Source organism: Onychostoma macrolepis, chromosome 07 (genome assembly GCF_012432095.1).
Source record: "Onychostoma macrolepis isolate SWU-2019 chromosome 07, ASM1243209v1, whole genome shotgun sequence".
Classification (NCBI taxonomy): domain Eukaryota; kingdom Metazoa; phylum Chordata; class Actinopteri; order Cypriniformes; family Cyprinidae; genus Onychostoma; species Onychostoma macrolepis.
In genome coordinates, this window is record NC_081161.1 from 11,104,167 (window position 1) to 11,122,356 (window position 18,190).

The following is an 18,190-nucleotide window of genomic DNA, read 5'->3' on the forward strand; positions in this document are numbered from 1 at the left end:
AATTCACTAAACAAATATGATTGATATTCATGTTAAAGAATTGTTGGTTGATTCATATTATAGTATTGTTTTTACAAATCCAAATGAGGTTTCACACCTCGGTCTGCTCTCCCCCACTCCGCACCACTGTCCTCTTCACAACTTTAGAGAAACCGTCAGCCTCATCCACAGTGACAGCTTCCTGCTGCGGACCCTCCAGCATCACTTCCTCTCTCTCTACTCCATCTGCTGACACATACTTACGGATGACTTTCCTTGTTATCTGTGTGAAGAAAATTACACAAGGTTGGAAATGATCAAGGTTATCATATAAACTTTAAACATAAGATATACTGTCTGTGCTACCATCTTCAAGCATTTTAAGAAAATAATAATGAAAAAAAGTGTTTTGTGTGTTTGCAATATGTATCATATTCTCTACAAATGGATTGTGGTCATTCTGTTGGTGTGACGCTTGAGGCTGAGACTAAAGGCCCGTTCACACCAAGAACGATAACTATATAAGCATCCACACTAGCACTGTTTATTCTAAGAGCACACTTGTCTGCTGCTTTATATAATCAAGATTTCCATAGCAGATCTGATTCTGAATGGGATGTTTCATCATTCATCAGCTGGAATTTTTTTAAATGATATCGTTTCTCTATGTCTTTATCATTGTAGCTGTGGTGTGGTCAATCAGAGGAAGAAAAATGCATGACACTAAAATAATCCAATAAACATTAAGTACCTAAAATATTAACCAAAACATTCCAATGTTCATAATTCATTACAGCAATAAACACTATTTAAAGTAAGTTTGAACTGTTTAAAAGAAAATATAATCAAAATTTTTATTGTAAATGATAAGGTAATTCATATTTCTTTCAAATAACATGTTATTTTAAAGGCAACCTAAAAGGATCATGCTGCAGGGTTTTTACATTACCAACTGTAGCAGTTGCGTAAAGACACGGAATTGATGAAAGTTAAAGAATTTACCTTTTTGACCACCATGTTTCCATACTCATCAGTGTATTTCTCTTCTGTTACAGTCTGAGGAGGGATGTCAGGCATCTCGTCACCCTAAAAAACATAATACAAATATATACATGTAAAAAAAAAACTAATTAATGTGTTTGTAAAAGCTGTTTTAATTGAACATTTTATTGATAAAGAAATGTGTTCTGTTTCATTAATGACACCCATTACTTTTTTAAGTTTTTCTGAAAGATAATGGAAATGAACTCCACCCATATTCAAACTGATATACAGTCACATTGTTTTTTGTTTTTTACTTAGTATATATTCAGCTATAATTCATATAATAATAGTTTCTTTTTTTGTTTCAAACTATGAGATTGAAAATGTTAATGGACAGTCCTGAGACAGGACTGTCCATTTTTTTTATTTTATTTGTTTTATGGGAAATTAAATATAATGTTACTGTTTAATGCATATGTTTATTTATACATCATTGTACCAGAAAATGAAAATACTTTTTTGTTCAACATCACACCAAAATATGGAAATGGGGGTCCAAGAACACGAGCGCACACCCACAACAGGTACCTGAATTACAACTCTGCGCCGCACCACCCTGGTGGTCAACACCTCCTCCTCTGAACTATCAGACAGCAAACCTAGTTCTTCAGCTATTTCCTAAGAGTAGCAGAGATGCATTGTGGTCGCATGTCTTAAGTACTGTTGTATATCTCATATACTGTAATTGCACGTCACACCATGCAAAGCCTGTACTCTGGAAGTTCTTTATACATGCAGTCAAGAAAAATACTGCTGCTTATTAATTGTCACATTATATCCAACGCTTTAAGTTACTTAAGTTAAGTGTAAGCAATGGGGTGCACACATATAAACTATGTTTGTTATTTTTAATCAAAACACCAAATATTAGTTTGCTGGTATTGAAATATTTTGAAATGTTCCATTATGGCTTGAGTAAGTTTGTTAGCATAGGCCAAGGACTGACAACACTCTGCCTTCAGAAACCGAGCGCAAACGTCATGCTAGATTGCTTACCCTCCCTAGAGAGTCATCATCGTCATCATATTCTGCTCCCTCTATTGGAGGTAGCTCTTCAGCAAATGAATGATCACCTGTATAATCATAAGGGAAAGTCTTCTCCTCACCAACCTCACCAGTGTATTCATCCTCTGGCTCAAGAACTATGGGTAGGTCCTCACTGGCCCAGGATAAGGGCCGCTCATCCTTTTTCAACTGTGTGTGCTCTCTAAGTTTAGAGATGCCTGTCAGATATTCAGGGCTGCTTGATAAAGATGTAAGTTCCTCAACGCGGTAAATTGTTTGAGGAACATCTAAAACTTCTGATGATCCGACCTCTGACTCAGATGTATCAGAAAACGTTTGTCGGCAATCAAAAAACTCAGCATCTGACTCAATGCTATCTGCATGAACAGGTCTTGGCCTGGCTTTAAGATTAAGACTGTAAAGTGGAGAGTCAACATCTAAAACTGCAGTGGCATCTAATTGCATCTGGTCACCCGTCAGCTCCTGAGTCACTTCCAGAGTACAAGGTGACATAGCAGCTATAAGTGGATAAGCTCCAGGAAAAACTAAACTTAATTCAGGCTTTTCACCACTTAAAGATGGTGATGCCTGTTCAAATTGAGAAACAACACATTTCAAATCTGAGGAAAGCTGGACAGTCCCTGTAGCACAAGATATTCTCTTGCCTAGAAATTCGTGGGACTCTGGAGAATTCCCTTGATCAGAAGAGGATGTGTTAAATATAGGTGAAATGGAAGTGTCTGTTGTTGGTGTTTTCACAGATCTTGAGGGCAATTTTTTATAATCACGTGATTCAAGACCCAAACTAAATGCAGAGGAATCAATTCGATTTAGTTCAACTCTTCTGTGAGAGTCTTTAAGATGAAACTGAAAAGAATTTACTTCTTGCAATCCATTTAATGCTTTCGTTTCTTCAGGTGATGAATCAGGAGTGGATTTGTGGGCCTCCAAATCAAAGACAGGCTGAGATCTGTTGTGCTCAGGTATTTTGGAGACATATGTGGTTAAATATGGCTCATTTGGTGATTCACTGGTCATCAAGGATGCTGCTAAATTTAAACTTTTTGAAATTGATGGTGTATCTTCTTTTCTTAGAATTGAATCTTTCACTTGAGGCACTAAATAAATTTCCTCTGAGACACTGTCCTGTGCAAAATGAAATGAAACAAAACAAAACAATGTGTCTCCCTATTTGTATAAATTACATAAAACAAATCCAACAGATTGGAAAAACACTGAAAAAAATTGCATGCCTTAACATCAATACGGACATCCCTTAATACTAAGATTCAAACATGCAGTTGAGAATACTGTAAGTCTCATTACAAACAATGCAGTCTTAAAATTGCATCAAAATCATTATGGTGAATTAGTAAACATTCTCAGAACTGACTATTCTCTTGTAAGCTGCACACTCCTCAAGAGTTGTTTATTTAGTCTTGATTTGTTAGTAGATCAAGAACTGTGAAAATCTGTTTTAGGGCAGATCTGACACTACATTCCTCTTGGTTTATACATTGTTATGAACGCACAAGATTCACAGCTGCATGCTTATCTTCTTACCCTTTTTTTGTCATCTTGAGGGGCTAGTTTTCTTAAATCATGTCCTAGATCTTCTTTTTGGTGCTGTGGACTTTCCATGTGTCTCTTTTCATCTATTTTATGGATTTCGAGGCCTTTGCTAGTTTCTTCATTTGCAGATTCACTTGTTGTGATTATGTCCTGTTCTTCACAGTAAGTAATTGTCTTTGTTACACTTTGTGTGTCCTTTTGTGTTTGCTCGGATGCTATATCATGAGATGCATTTGGTTGTAGTCCATCATCGAATGAACGCTCAATCCTAATTTCAGAAACAGACGGAAGCTCCTCTATTTCACATGGAGACTCAATTTGTTCCATGCATTGTTCAAATGTCACTAGTTTCAGCAAAGCAGGATCATTTTTGAAGATAGGTAAATCTTCCTTAATCTCATCAATGTCAGAAAATGACAAATCATTCAAATTCTCATAAAACTCATCTTCAGATTCAATCACTGATTCAGGTTGATAAAATGTCTCACGAACTAAAGGTTCTGGAGTAATAGTTTCTGTTAGTTCTGGGTCTAATGTTGCTGCTTCGGGTGATGGGTTTCGCACTTCTGTTTCAAGACAGAACATTTGAGGTGATAAAGATCTAGAATCAGAGTCTGAAAAATCTGAGATAGATGATAAAGGTCTGTTTTCAGACACAATCCATTGTGGCAGTGGGTACCATGATGAGTATGATTCAGGATACACTGAGTCCATATCAGAACTTTCATCATTACTTATTGAAGGGGACAGTGGACTCAAAATGGATTTGTGTTGCATGAGTACCTCGCTAGATTCAGATGTATGTTCATTTGGAACTGGTGATGGTGTTGAGTATTCAGGTATAGGTGAATCAGGTGAAAGACTTTGAAATTCATTTACCGAGAAAATCATCTCAGGGGATGAGGGTCGACTTTCGAACAAAAACTCTGCCCATGGTAATGAAGGTCTGTGTTCAAAAATTGGAGATTCAGGAGAGAGTTGCCTGTACTCATTTATAGATGTATATGATTCTGGTGAAGAGGCTCTCCTATCTGAAGAGTCCATTAGACATGCATTTAAACTTGTACAATAAAACAAAGAATCAGTGGAAAATGCTCGATTTTTTCCAAATAAATCAAATGATTCTGTTTGTACATGCGATTGCAGAGAACTGGCATCAAAAGGTAAGGATGTTTCACTATAAGATATAGCATTGTTTGAAATGTCATAATTGCATTGCTCAGTGCATTCATTATTTGCCTTCTTTTTACATCCAGCATACTCAAACACACCTGGCTTTGAACAGAAAGTTTCGCCTTTATATTGAGGATCATTCAAATGGGAGATTAATGCTAAGGGAACAGCTTTGTACACAAGTTTATATTGAGGCATCATTCTGAAAGTCTTGTTTAATGGCAGATATGTCGCAATGTTGGATAGCTCTTGGTCAAGTAATTTTTGGCTTTGATCATCAGTGTGATTATTTTCTATTTCTAAATGACATTGATCCACAGGAGATATTTCACCTGATGCAGGAGATAAGGGTCTATTTTCAGTCCATGTAACATCCTCAGATGCAAAGCTCGCCATGTCAAATTCTACATCAGATACAATTGATTCTAGGGAGGATGATCTGTATGTGGTTTTTGGGGCGACATTTACATACACTGATGACTTAAAGTCATAAATAGGTGAGTCCGGTGATAATGGCCTTTTTTCATTCAAGGACATGATTGATTCAGGGGAGGAGGGTCTCTGTTCAGTAGCTTGAGATGCAATTGGCCAAAGTTCAATGTCTGTCTCTGATGTAGGTGACTCAGATGACTCTGATCGGTATACATTTATTTCTGATATTTTATGTATACAAGAAAACTGTGGAACAGAGTCTGGAGGTAATGTTCTATACTTTTCCAACGATGTAAAGAATTCTGGAGATGCATGATCTACCACAGACATTGCTGTATGAGATGGCATTTGTCTGTAATCACTTAGTGAGTCATGGGAAACTGGTCTAGGCTCAATTTCTGATATTACTGATTCAGGAGAGTTAGGCCTTTGCCCTATACTAAAGTCTGATGGATATAATTCATTTTCATCACTCAAAGAGACTGAGGAATTTGATATAGAATCTGATTCTGGTATGAAAAATGTGTATGTGAATGGTGTGAACTCAGGAATAGGTGAATCAGGGGACAGTGGTCTGTTTTCTGTTACTAATGTTATTGACTCTGGTGAGGATGTTCTAAGATCCATCAGCGAGTCATCAAATACATCTGTCTGCATTTCTATTTCTGATAATATCGTCTGACTAGATATTGACCTGTATCCTGCTACCATTGTTGGTTCAAAGTGAGAAGCATAATACTGAAGTATTGGAGAATCTGGCATGGGTATAGGTGAATCAGGGGAGAGAGATCTACCTTCATTTATAGATTCTGGAGAAGCTTTTGAGGTTAAAACATTTAGTTCCTCCTCTGACATTCCAGACTCAGGGGATGAGGACATATAATCTGATAAAGACCTATTATCTGGAACTGATTCAAAGAGTGCTGGGAAATACTGTGGCACAGGTGAGTCAGGTGAGAGCAATTTAAAGTCATTAACTAAGATGTCAGAGTCTGTTGAGGATGCCCTAAAATAAGCCAAATGAGATTTAAACTCACCTGAGGTGGGTTCATTCTCTGATACTAAATCCACTGAAGGAAGCCTATACTCACATTTTGATGCACTGATCTCTAACTCATATAACTCATAACCAACATCTGATGTCATAGACTCAGGCGAGGATGACCCATGTCCTTTTATTGGCCTTGATTCAATGAATAATTCTGAGTAATGTGGTATAGGTGAGTCAGGACATCTACATTCATTCATGGACACAATTGACTGTGGAGAAGAGCCTCTGATAAACAGTTCTTCAAAAGAAGGTTCATATTCTGTAGTCCCTGAGCACAGTGATTGAGGTGAACATGATCCACGTCCTAATACTGGCAAAGTAATCTGAGAGAATAACACACTGAATTGAGGTACAGGTGAGTCAGAGGACAGTGGTATACCCCCAGTTTCTGATATTATAGACTGGGTAGAGTCAGGTCTTTGCTCTGAATTAAAGTCAGTTTGATAAAGTGTATTTTCATCATCCACACAGTCAAATTCCGGGGAAGTTGGACAGGAGCCTGTCTCTGGAATGATATATGATTGTGTGGATAGTGTGAAGTCATGAAAAGGTGAATCAGGGGACAGTGCTCTGTTTTCATCAATTGATGCAATTGACTCCAAAGAGGATCTTCTAAGATCAGTCACCAAGTCATCAAATACATCGGTCTGAATATCTATTCCTGATAGTATTGATTCAGGGGATAGTGATGTGTAACCTGTTACCATTGTTGGTTCAAAATGAAAGTTATAATATTGAGATATTGGAGAATCAGGGGATAAAGATCTAAAGTCAGGTCTTTCATCATTTATAGATTCTGTTGATTCTGGAGAATAATCTAGGGTGAAAACATTTAATTCCCATTCATCTTCTGATAATGCAGATTCAGGGGATGAGGACCTATAATCTGTTACAGAAACTGATTCAAAAACTGCTGGAAAATACTGTGGTATAGGTGAGTCTGGAGATAGGGGTCTACATTCATTCATAGACCCATTTGACTGTGGAGAAGACCCTCTATTGTCTTTTAAAAGCATGGCAGAGTCAGGTGACATGGGTCTCCATTCAGGCAAGGAGACTGGAGAAAGTGGTCTTTTGTCAGTATCTGATAAAATTGAATCAGGAGAATCTGGTCGATATTCTATAGTTAGCAAATCTTCAGTGTAAGTTTCGCATTCTGTATTCTCTGAGCACAGTGACTGAGGTGAACATGATCTAGGTCCTGTAACTGGCAAAGTACTCTGAAGGAATAATGTCATGAATTGAGGCACAGGTGAGTCAGGGGACAGTGGTCTAATCTCAATCTCTGATATTATAGACTGAGGAGAGTCAGATCTTTGCTCTAGATAAAGGTCGGACTGACACAACTCGTTTTCAACATCCAAAGTGACTGATTCTGGAGTGGACAGTCGAGAGCCTGTAAATGGCATGATAAATGTGTGTGTGGCTATTGTGAACTCAGGAATAGGTGAATCAGGGGACAGAGGTCTGTTTTCATTAAGTGATGTGATTGACTCTGATGAGGACCTTCTAAGGTCAATCACCAAGTCCTCAAATACATCTGTTTGCATTTCTATTTCTGATAGTATTGATTCAGGGGATGGTGATAAGTAACTTGTAACCATTGTTGGTTCAATTTGAAAGGTATAATACTGAGATATTGGAGAATCAGGAGACAAAGATCTAAAGTCAGTACTTTCATCATTTATAGATTCTGTTGATTCTGGAGAAGAATCTAGGTTGAAAACATTTAATTCACATTCTTCCTCTGATAATGCAGATTCAGGGATGAAGACCTGTATTCTGTAACAGAAACTGATTCAAAGAGTGCTGGAAAATACTGTGGTATAGGTGAGTCTGGAGATAGGGGTCTACAGTCATTCATGGACCCATTTGACTGTGGAGAAGACCCTCTAATATCTTTCAAAAGCATGGCAGAGTCAGGTGACATAGGTCTCCATTCAGGCAAGGAGTCTGGAGAAAGTGGTCTTTTGTCGGTGTCTGATAAAATTGAATCGGGGAATCTGGTCGGTATTCTATAGTTAGCAAATCTTCAATGCAACGTTCATTCTGCATTCTCTGAGCACAGTGACTGAGGCGAACACGATCTAGGTCTTGTTACTGGCAAAGTACTCTGAAGGAGTAATGTCATGAATTGAGGCACAGGTGAGTCAGGGGACAGTGGTCTAATCTCAATCTCTGATATTATAGACTGAGGAGAGTCAGATCTTTGCTCTGGATAAAGATCGGACTGACACAACTCGTTTTCAACATCCAAAGTGACTGATTCTGGAGTGGACGGTCGAGAGCCTGTAAATGGCATGATAAATGTGTGTGGCTATTGTGAACTCAGGAATAGGTGAATCAGGGGACAGAGGTCTGTTTTCATTAAGTGATGTGATTGACTCTGATGAGGACCTTCTAAGGTCAATCACCAAGTCCTCAAATACATCTGTTTGCATTTCTATTTCTGATAGTATTGATTCAGGGGATGGTGATAAGTAACTTGTAACCATTGTTGGTTCAATTTGAAAGGTATAATACTGAGATATTGGAGAATCAGGAGACAAAGATCTAAAGTCAGTACTTTCATCATTTATAGATTCTGTTGATTCTGGAGAAGAATCTAGGTTGAAAACATTTAATTCACATTCTTCCTCTGATAATGCAGATTCAGGGGATGAAGACCTGTATTCTGTAACAGAAACTGATTCAAAGAGTGCTGGAAAATACTGTGGTATAGGTGAGTCTGGAGATAGGGGTCTACAGTCATTCATGGACCCATTTGACTGTGGAGAAGACCCTCTAATATCTTTCAAAAGCATGGCAGAGTCAGGTGACATAGGTCTCCATTCAGGCAAGGAGTCTGGAGAAAGTGGTCTTTTGTCGGTGTCTGATAAAATTGAATCGGGGGAATCTGGTCGGTATTCTATAGTTAGCAAATCTTCAATGCAACGTTCACATTCTGCATTCTCTGAGCACAGTGACTGAGGCGAACACGATCTAGGTCTTGTTACTGGCAAAGTACTCTGAAGGAGTAATGTCATGAATTGAGGCACAGGTGAGTCAGGGGACAGTGGTCTAATCTCAATCTCTGATATTATAGACTGAGGAGAGTCAGATCTTTGCTCTGGATAAAGATCGGACTGACACAACTCGTTTTCAACATCCAAAGTGACTGATTCTGGAGTGGACGGTCGAGAGCCTGTAAATGGCATGATAAATGTGTGTGTGGCTATTGTGAACTCAGGAATAGGTGAATCAGGGGACAGAGGTCTGTTTTCATTAAGTGATGTGATTGACTCTGATGAGGACCTTCTAAGGTCAATCACCAAGTCCTCAAATACATCTGTCTGCATTTCTATTTCTGATAGTGTTGATTCAGGGGATGGTGATAAGTAACTTGTAACCATTGTTGGTTCAATTTGAAAGGTATAATACTGAGATATTGGAGAATCAGGAGACAAAGATCTAAAGTCAGTACTTTCATCATTTATAGATTCTGTTGATTCTGGAGAAGAATCTAGGTTGAAATCATTTAATTCACAATCTTCCTCTGATAATGCAGATTCAGGGGATGAAGACCTGTATTCTGTAACAGAAACTGATTCAAAGAGTGCTGGAAAATACTGTGGTATAGGTGAGTCTGGAGATAGGGGTCTACAGTCATTCATGGACCCATTTGACTGTGGAGAAGACCCTCTAAAATCTTTCAAAAGCATGGCAGAGTCAGGTGACATGGGTCTCCATTCAGGCAAGGAGTCTGGAGAAAGTGGTCTTTTGTCGGTGTCTGATAAAATTGAATCGGGGGAATCTGGTCGGTATTCTATAGTTAGCAAATCTTCAATGCAACATTCGCATTCTGCATTCTCTGAGCACAGTGACTGAGGCGAACACGATCTAGGTCTTGTTACTGGAAAAGTACTCTGAAGGAGTAATGTCATGAATTGAGGCACAGGTGAGTCAGGGGAGAGTGGTCTAATCTCAATCTCTGATATTATAGACTGAGGGGAGTCAGATCTTTGCTCTGGATAAAGGTCGGACTGACACAACTCGTTTTCAACATCCAAAGTGACTGATTCTGGAGTGGACGGTCGAGAGCCTGTAAATGGCATGATAAATGTGTGTGTGGCTATTGTGAACTCAGGAATAGGTGAATCAGGGGACAGAGGTCTGTTTTCATTAAGTGATGTGATTGACTCTGATGAGGACCTTCTAAAGTCAATCACCAAGTCCTCAAATACATCTGTCTGCATTTCTATTTCTGATAGTATTGATTCAGGGGATGGTGATAAGTAACTTGTAACCATTGTTGGTTCAATTTGAAAGGTATAATACTGAGATATTGGAGAATCAGGAGACAAAGATCTAAAGTCAGTACTTTCATCATTTATAGATTCTGTTGATTCTGGAGAAGAATCTAGGTTGCAATCATTTAATTCACAATCTTCCTCTGATAATGCAGATTCAGGGGATGAAGACCTGTATTCTGTAACAGAAACTGATTCAAAGAGTGCTGGAAAATACTGTGGTATAGGTGAGTCTGGAGATAGGGGTCTACAGTCATTCATGGACCCATTTGACTGTGGAGAAGACCCTCTAAAATCTTTCAAAAGCATGGCAGAGTCAGGTGACATGGGTCTCCATTCAGGCAAGGAGTCTGGAGAAAGTGGTCTTTTGTCGGTGTCTGATAAAATTGAATCGGGGGAATCTGGTCGGTATTCTATAGTTAGCAAATCTTCAATGCAACGTTCGCATTCTGCATTTTCTGAGCACAGTGACTGAGGCGAACACGATCTAGGTCTTGTCACTGGCAAAGTACTCTGAAGGAATGTCATGAATTGAGGCACAGGTGAGTCAGGGGACAGTGGTCTAATCTCAATCTCTGATATTATAGACTGAGGGGAGTCAGATCTTTGCTCTGGATAAAGGTCGGACTGACACAATTCGTTTTCAACATCCAAAGTGACTGATTCTGGAGTGGATGGTCGAAAGCATGTAAATGGCATGATAAATGTGTGTGTGGCTATTGTAAACTCAGGAATAGGTGAATCAGGGGACAGAGGTCTGTTTTCATTAAGTGATGTGATTGACTCTGATGAGGACCTTCTAAGATCAATCACTATGTCATCAAATAAATCGTTCTGTACATCTGTGTCTGATAGCATTGATTCGGGGGATAGTGATATGTAACTTGTTGCCACTGTTGGTTCGAAATGAAAGGCATTATACTGACTTATTGGAGAATCAGGGGACAAAGATCTAAAGTCAAACCTTTCATCATTTATAGATTCTGGAGAAGAATCTAGGTTGAAAACATTTAATTCACATTCTTCCTCTGATAATGCAGATTCAGGGGATGAAGACCTGTATTCTGTAAGAGAAACTGATTCAAAGAGTGCTGGAAAATACTGTGGTATAGGTGAGTCTGGAGATAGGGGTCTACAGTCATTCATGGACCCATTTGACTGAGGAGAAGACCCTCTAATGTCTTTCAAAAGCATGGCAGAGTCAGGTGACATGGGTCTCCATTCAGGCAAGGAGTCTGGAGAAAGTGGTCTTTTGTCGGTGTCTGATAAAATTGAATCGGGGGAATCTGGTCGGTATTCTATAGTTAGCAAATCTTCAATGCAACATTCGCATTCTGCATTCTCTGAGCACAGTGACTGAGGCGAACACGATCTAGGTCTTGTTACTGACAAAGTACTCTGAAGGAGTAATGTCATGAATTGAGGCACAGGTGAGTCAGGGGACAGTGGTCTAATCTCAATCTCTGATATTATAGACTGAGGAGAGTCAGATCTTTGCTCTGGATAAAGGTCGGACTGACACAACTCGTTTTCAACATCCAAAGTGACTGATTCTGGAGTGGATGGTCGAGAGCCTGTAAATGGCATGATAAATGTGTGTGTGGCTATTGTGAACTCAGGAATAGGTGAATCAGGGGACAGAGGTCTGTTTTCATTAAGTGATGTGATTGACTCTGATGAGGACCTTCTAAGATCAATCATCATGTCATCAAATAAATCATTCTGTATATCTGTATCTGATACTATTGAATCAGGGGGTGAGGATATGTAAAAAGTTGTAAGTTCAAAGTGAGCATAATATTGAGGTACTGGAGAATCTGGTGCAGATATTGGTAAATCAGGAGAAAGAGGTCTGTGTTCATCATATGATTCTAGAGAAGCCACTGGAGTAAAAAGATCTACTTCATTTTCCTGTTCTGACAATGCCGATTCAGGGGATGAGGACATAAAATTATTTAAAGGAGTTGTTTCAAGGGATGTGAAAAATTGTGGCAATGGTGAGTCTGGTGAGAGCAATCTAAACTCATTCAGTGAGGTGTCTGATGCTGGTGTGAATGCTCTGAAACAATTTTCTACAGTGAACAGGTCTTCCAAGTAAGGTTCATATTCTGTATTTTCAGAGCACAGTGAATGAGGTGAACAGGATCTATGACCGATTATTGGAAAAATACTCTGAGAAAAAAATCCACTGTATTCAGTTACAGGTGAGTCAGGTGATAGGGGCCTGAACTCATTAACTGATGATACTGATTCAGGAGACAAGGGTCTACACTCAGTTTCTTCAAGAGAGACATCGAGCACAAGTGATTCTGGGGATATTGGTCTAAATTGATGATGTGACGAAAGTGGTTTGCGTTGACTTTCAAAATTCAGTTCAGTCTGAGGTAAATCCTGACTAAATACTGTATACTTGACAGGTATGTTTTGTTCAAAAGAATCGTGAATTTTGGATTCTGTAGAGGGTGGGGATATTATTTTCTGACCAAGTAAAGTTGTTGAGACATCTCCAGTGTTGTCCAAAACAACAAGCTTGGAGCCGCCTTTGTAGTGTGGATCAAATATTTTGGCAATACGATTGCTGAGCATAGCTTTCAACATAAAAGTATCCTTTGGTTTTGGCAATTCACTCACGCTTTGTTCTTCATTGTATACTGATTCAGTGGGCTTAGCAGCTAATATTTGAGTGTATGTTTTATCTATTGGCTCGCCTTCAAAAGTAACACTTTCCACTACAACCGTGGACAAAGGAACATGTTCAGGCTCTAAAATTAATGATTCTGGGGACTGAGATCTTGGCTCACAGATCAAGGGCTCACAATGCGAATATTCAATATCAGATGTTTCTAATTCAGGAGACGAGTCTCTTTGGCTCCCAAATTGGATGACATTAAAGTGTAATGTGGTTCTATATACAGGCACAGGTGAATCAGGTGAAAGGGGTCTGTGTTCATTTATCGATGTAAATGATTCAGGAGATGATATTCTGGTTTCAGGCAATACTTCTGATATTGGTTTGTTTTCATTATCTGAGAGGCCTGACTCAAATGAATCAGATCTATACAGTTTAGTGGGTATGAAACTTTCCCACACTGTTTGAGTAAAGCTGGGAAGAGGAGAATCGGGGGAAAGGCATCTCTGGTTATTGAGAGATGCAACTGATTCAGGGGATGATGGGCGACTTCCAGCTAGACACTCTAATGATATCAGATCACAGTCTATGTCTGAAAGTTCAGATTTTAGTGATGGTGATCTGTATCCTGTCATGAGTGCTAAAGAGTAATTTTGCACATCTTTTGAAAAACATGGAATTGGGGAATCAGGGGGAAGTACTCTATATTCATTTACAGATGCTGTTGATTCTGGAGATGATGCTCTTAATTCAGTCAAAATTGCATGAGGAGATGGAGTATAGCTTTCAAAACTTTTTTCAGTGGAGTGTTCACTATCTAAAATGTCAGAACCGATGGACATAGGAGACCAAGATCTATTTGATTCAGGTGATAATGATCGGCAGAAAATCACAGAACCAGGTGAAATAGGTCTTTCTGTGTCTTCAGTCACCTCCAAATAATATGCTCCTAGTGAATCTTCTGTATATCCTGTAAGAGGAACCGTTTTTTCACCAGGTGCATGTAATGTTTTGTATTCTTCAACAAGTATTGTGAATTCAGCTGTGTAATTTTCAAAAGTTGGCAAAGGCGTAGCTGGCCTAAAATCAGGCAATGGAGAGTCAACAGAGAGAAGATTGCAGTCATTCACTGAAGTTACAGATTCAGGTGAAGACACTCTTAATTCAGCCATTAATATGCATGAGTCTGGTGAAGACGGTCTATATTCAAATGGTACTGGTGAGTCTAAAGGCAAAAAATCCACTGATTCTGGTGATGATCTATATTCAGATGAAGTCATTCCAAGGTTATCAAAATATTCAAACTCTGAATTTGGTGACAATGATCTTAGCTCAACTGAGGATGTTAAAGATACAGGTGTAAGAAGTCTACACTCCATAACTTCAGCTGATATTGAGGTGATATATTCTGTTTGTGTGCATTCAGCATCTGTTGGTTTGGTTAGAGTGATTGGCATGGCTGTTTCAACCCTTGCTTCTGAAGAACCAGAATCAGTTATTGGAAGTGATAACATATGTGGCTGCTTAGTAACTGAATCAAGTGACATTTGAGTGAGAGTAGAATGGGTAATCTTCTCTATAATGTCTGTTCCACTTACAAGTGCAAAAGACATACTAGGTTGTTGAAGCGGACTGGAAATTATTTGAGTTATGCTTTGTACTCTTTCAGTGGACAATTCTGTGATTCCAAACTGATTAACATCATTATCTTTGGAAACATCTGAAGATTCTTGTACACAGACAGGAATGATGTTACTATTCCCTTCATCCACAGAAGAAATCTCATTTTCAGGGAGCCTGTAAGTCTCTACAATTACACTCTTTTCACATAGCTCAGGTAAGACATAACGTTCACCATAAAGGGTTCTATAGAATCTGTCAGAAATTTCCTCAATGTGGCGCTGTATATACTCCTCACTCTCACTTGGTTTCTTTGGAAGTGCAACCTCATATTTATTCGATGAGGCAGATGTAACTTCTGTCTTTTCATTTGATGGGGATGTAAATAAATTTATTGCACTGGAGACTGGTGAGGTAATAAAATCTTCAGAATCTTGCTTGAGTTCCACAGACAACTCATTGAAATCTGGCTCGGCATTCTCAGATTCCAACAGGGTGTGCCCAAAATCTGACAAGGTTGTTTGTCTCTGTCTCAGCTTGTACTCTTCCATTGAATTAATAGGTGGGACATTCTGTTCATCATTTTGTTGGGTGGATACTGGGATAAATTGACCCCCAGTAGCTCCTAACTCTTGGAGAGGATCGTTCACAGTTTCATGTGTATTGTCTGATGATTCGTTGGAAATAGTACCACCTTTGCAAACTGGGCCATAAACGTGAGACTGCAGTCTCCAGGGAACAGCTTTGTACAGGGTAAAGAAGGGACTTACTTTTTTTATAGTGCCTGGGAATTGTTGCCTCAGTCCAACCATATCAACAGAACTATGTGCTGAGGCTCCGCCCACCCTGACAAATAGAGAATCAAATTTAAATAACTTATTACAGTATATTATTAATACATTTTGAATGGTATCGGTCAGGAATAGAATGAACTTACTCTGAACCCATCTCTTTGTCTGTAAGCAGCCTCTCTTTCTGGGAATCATCAAGGGAAGATACATTGCAGAAGAGATCCTCGACAGATGCCACCAGAGGCCCAAGTTCTGATCCTTTTTTCATGACTTCTGTTCGCCGACCTGGCCTGGGGCTGTCCATGTCCTCCTGTAGGGCTGAAAAACCTGCAAGGCCAACATAGTTTCTGTAGAAATGTTGTAAAATCATTGTAAAAGCAGTGATTCATCATCAAATAATATAATGTGACTTTCTAAAAAAAAAAAAACAGCAACCTAATAAGTCATTATTATCCATACCTTCACTATGATCCAATGATATGGTTTGCTCAATTTCTGCATAGGTGTGTGATGACTGGTCTTGACTGGACTGGATGATTTTTGTTTCGATGAGATGAACGATGTCCATACGATTTATTTTTGTAAGTGTCTTCATCAAAGTGTTCTCTGCTGATAAGTGGAGAGATTATGTTATGTATATTTTTGTCTACTAGAATGCAACGGACATCCAGACAATGTGAGTGATCCTCCATCTTTGGCAGAACCCGCTGCCACAACGATATAATATAATTTTTTACTATGCACATAACACTGGGCATTACTACATACTGGGCATTACTACTTAGCCCCATGTCTCTATGATGTTCTGGTGGTGAGATACGGCTATTTCATATTACATGTCTGATTGTAATTTTTCACCCAATTTTTCAACCAAATATTATATGTCTGATCACTTAAAAAAAGTCATAGAACATATTTCCTCATTTAGTTAATCAGTTTACAATAATGGTGAGTTAACTGCCAGAATGAAGAAGAAAAAAATAATTAAAGCTACACTACGGAATATTGGCCTCTCTGTTTCCATGATATTGAAACATACAGTTGCATGTTACTTGCAAAATATTTTTTTCACATCAGTTGTTTTTTTGGCACTTCTGTACAGCGTGGATGAATATGATGGTTACCCCATTGTTATTGGTGCTCTCTGTATTAGAGCAGATTTGTCATGCTTCACCAAGACAGTAATACGATATTCCGACAAAGTCTATATCAAAAAAAAAAAGTAATCAGAGCAGGTATAATATCTGCCACTGTGGTTTGGATCTTGTTTTGACACAGGCTCTGTTGCTTTTCCTTTCTGATTACAGACTCTCTGGAGTTTGATGTTTTGATGATTCCACAGAGGTAGGGTTGCTGTTTAGAACAGTCCATGTTCATCACCAAATAGTTGATTAGTTCAAATTCAATGCTGTTTTGGGCACTGTTTTTTATGTACTTGCTCAAAAATAGAATTTTGTTTTTAACATTGATGCATTTAAAAAAAAATGTAGAAAGTTTACTGAATTAAAATGAATTCTGTCTTTTAAGCAGTTGCTGCTGAATTAATTACAGAAAAATGGATTCAGAAGGATGCTGCACATTGGTGCTGGCTGAGTGGAAAGCTTAATTATTTAGATAATTAACTATTTAATCATGTTTGCTATCTGGTGAATAGTGCAATGCAAATTTAGATATAAACTACAGGACAACACATGATCAGTAATCTTACCTGTAGCATTTTTGCCCTCCCTTTCTTTCCATAGCCTTATGAGGGCATGGCTTTGGTCTTGTAGAGAATTTGGATTCTCATTTCTTATCTGATTGATCTGTACCTCACTGAATTCAAGCTCTCGAGCCAATTCTGATTGAACAAAAACACATTGGTAAGAAATCATCTATTTAATTCAGATCAACAAAGTATCAAAAGTGTCCTTACTGCAAAGCAATTATTACAATAATAAAAAGTAGGCATGACGATTATTGCAAACAAATGTAACCATAATGTAAAAGTATCCCAACCCCTTAAACAATTCTACTATTTTAACCACAATGTCTTTTCCAGTACTCTTAAACCGTATGATTAAGTATTGTACTGCATTGTACATACATTTAAAAAAATGTCAGTATGGAGCAGTGGTTCCCAAATGTCTTGAAATCAAGGCACCTGTTTAAAGTTTATATGAATACTTTCTGTCTAACTCTGTATACTTACTGTATTGCTCTGTCAACATTTAAGACACAAGTCACTATAACTGAATTAACGTAATGACAGCATTTCTGAAACCTGGTTAATTGATATTCAAAAAATCCGCTTACCTGACCAGCTGAAACCAAGGTGATCTGCTATTAGAGCCAGACGCCCCTCTTTCCTGTCAGCCTCATCCTGTGGATCTACTGCAAATTCCAGCAAAGCAGCAAGAGCCACATAAGCACATAAATATAATGTTTTTTGTTTTTGTTTTACAATTTATCATTTAATGTTAAGATAAATAAGGTCACTGGCTTTCTCGTGTAGAAAATACATCAATGAATATTTTAACTATACTTTTTAAACCAACATTTCTGACTCATTTTAGACTAATTTCAACTTTCAAGCAATGAGCAAATACTAGTTAAACTATCAGTC

The 18,190-nt window shown here is 38.4% G+C and overlaps 1 protein-coding gene across 42 annotated transcripts in view; it reads right to left on the bottom strand.

The window, feature by feature from the left end:
- Positions 1 to 18,190, bottom strand: part of ank2b (ankyrin 2b, neuronal) — a 158,594-nt gene that overhangs the window by 10,061 nt on the left and 130,343 nt on the right. For 35 of the 42 annotated variants that reach the window (XM_058781273.1, XM_058781270.1, XM_058781285.1 and 32 more), the window contains 9 exons: positions 17,881 to 17,958; positions 17,294 to 17,425; positions 16,045 to 16,194; positions 15,732 to 15,912; positions 15,565 to 15,640; positions 2,020 to 3,174; positions 1,552 to 1,641; positions 982 to 1,065; positions 98 to 262 (listed from right to left, as the gene is read on the bottom strand). In XM_058781273.1, coding sequence (XP_058637256.1) covers positions 98 to 262; positions 982 to 1,065; positions 1,552 to 1,641; positions 2,020 to 3,174; positions 15,565 to 15,640; positions 15,732 to 15,912; positions 16,045 to 16,194; positions 17,294 to 17,425; positions 17,881 to 17,958 — 2,111 coding nt within the window. The remainder of the gene's footprint in view (positions 1 to 97; positions 263 to 981; positions 1,066 to 1,551; positions 1,642 to 2,019; positions 3,175 to 15,564; positions 15,641 to 15,731; positions 15,913 to 16,044; positions 16,195 to 17,293; positions 17,426 to 17,880; positions 17,959 to 18,190) is intronic. The other 7 variants (XM_058781303.1, XM_058781304.1, XM_058781262.1 and 4 more) reach the window with 3 other exon arrangements.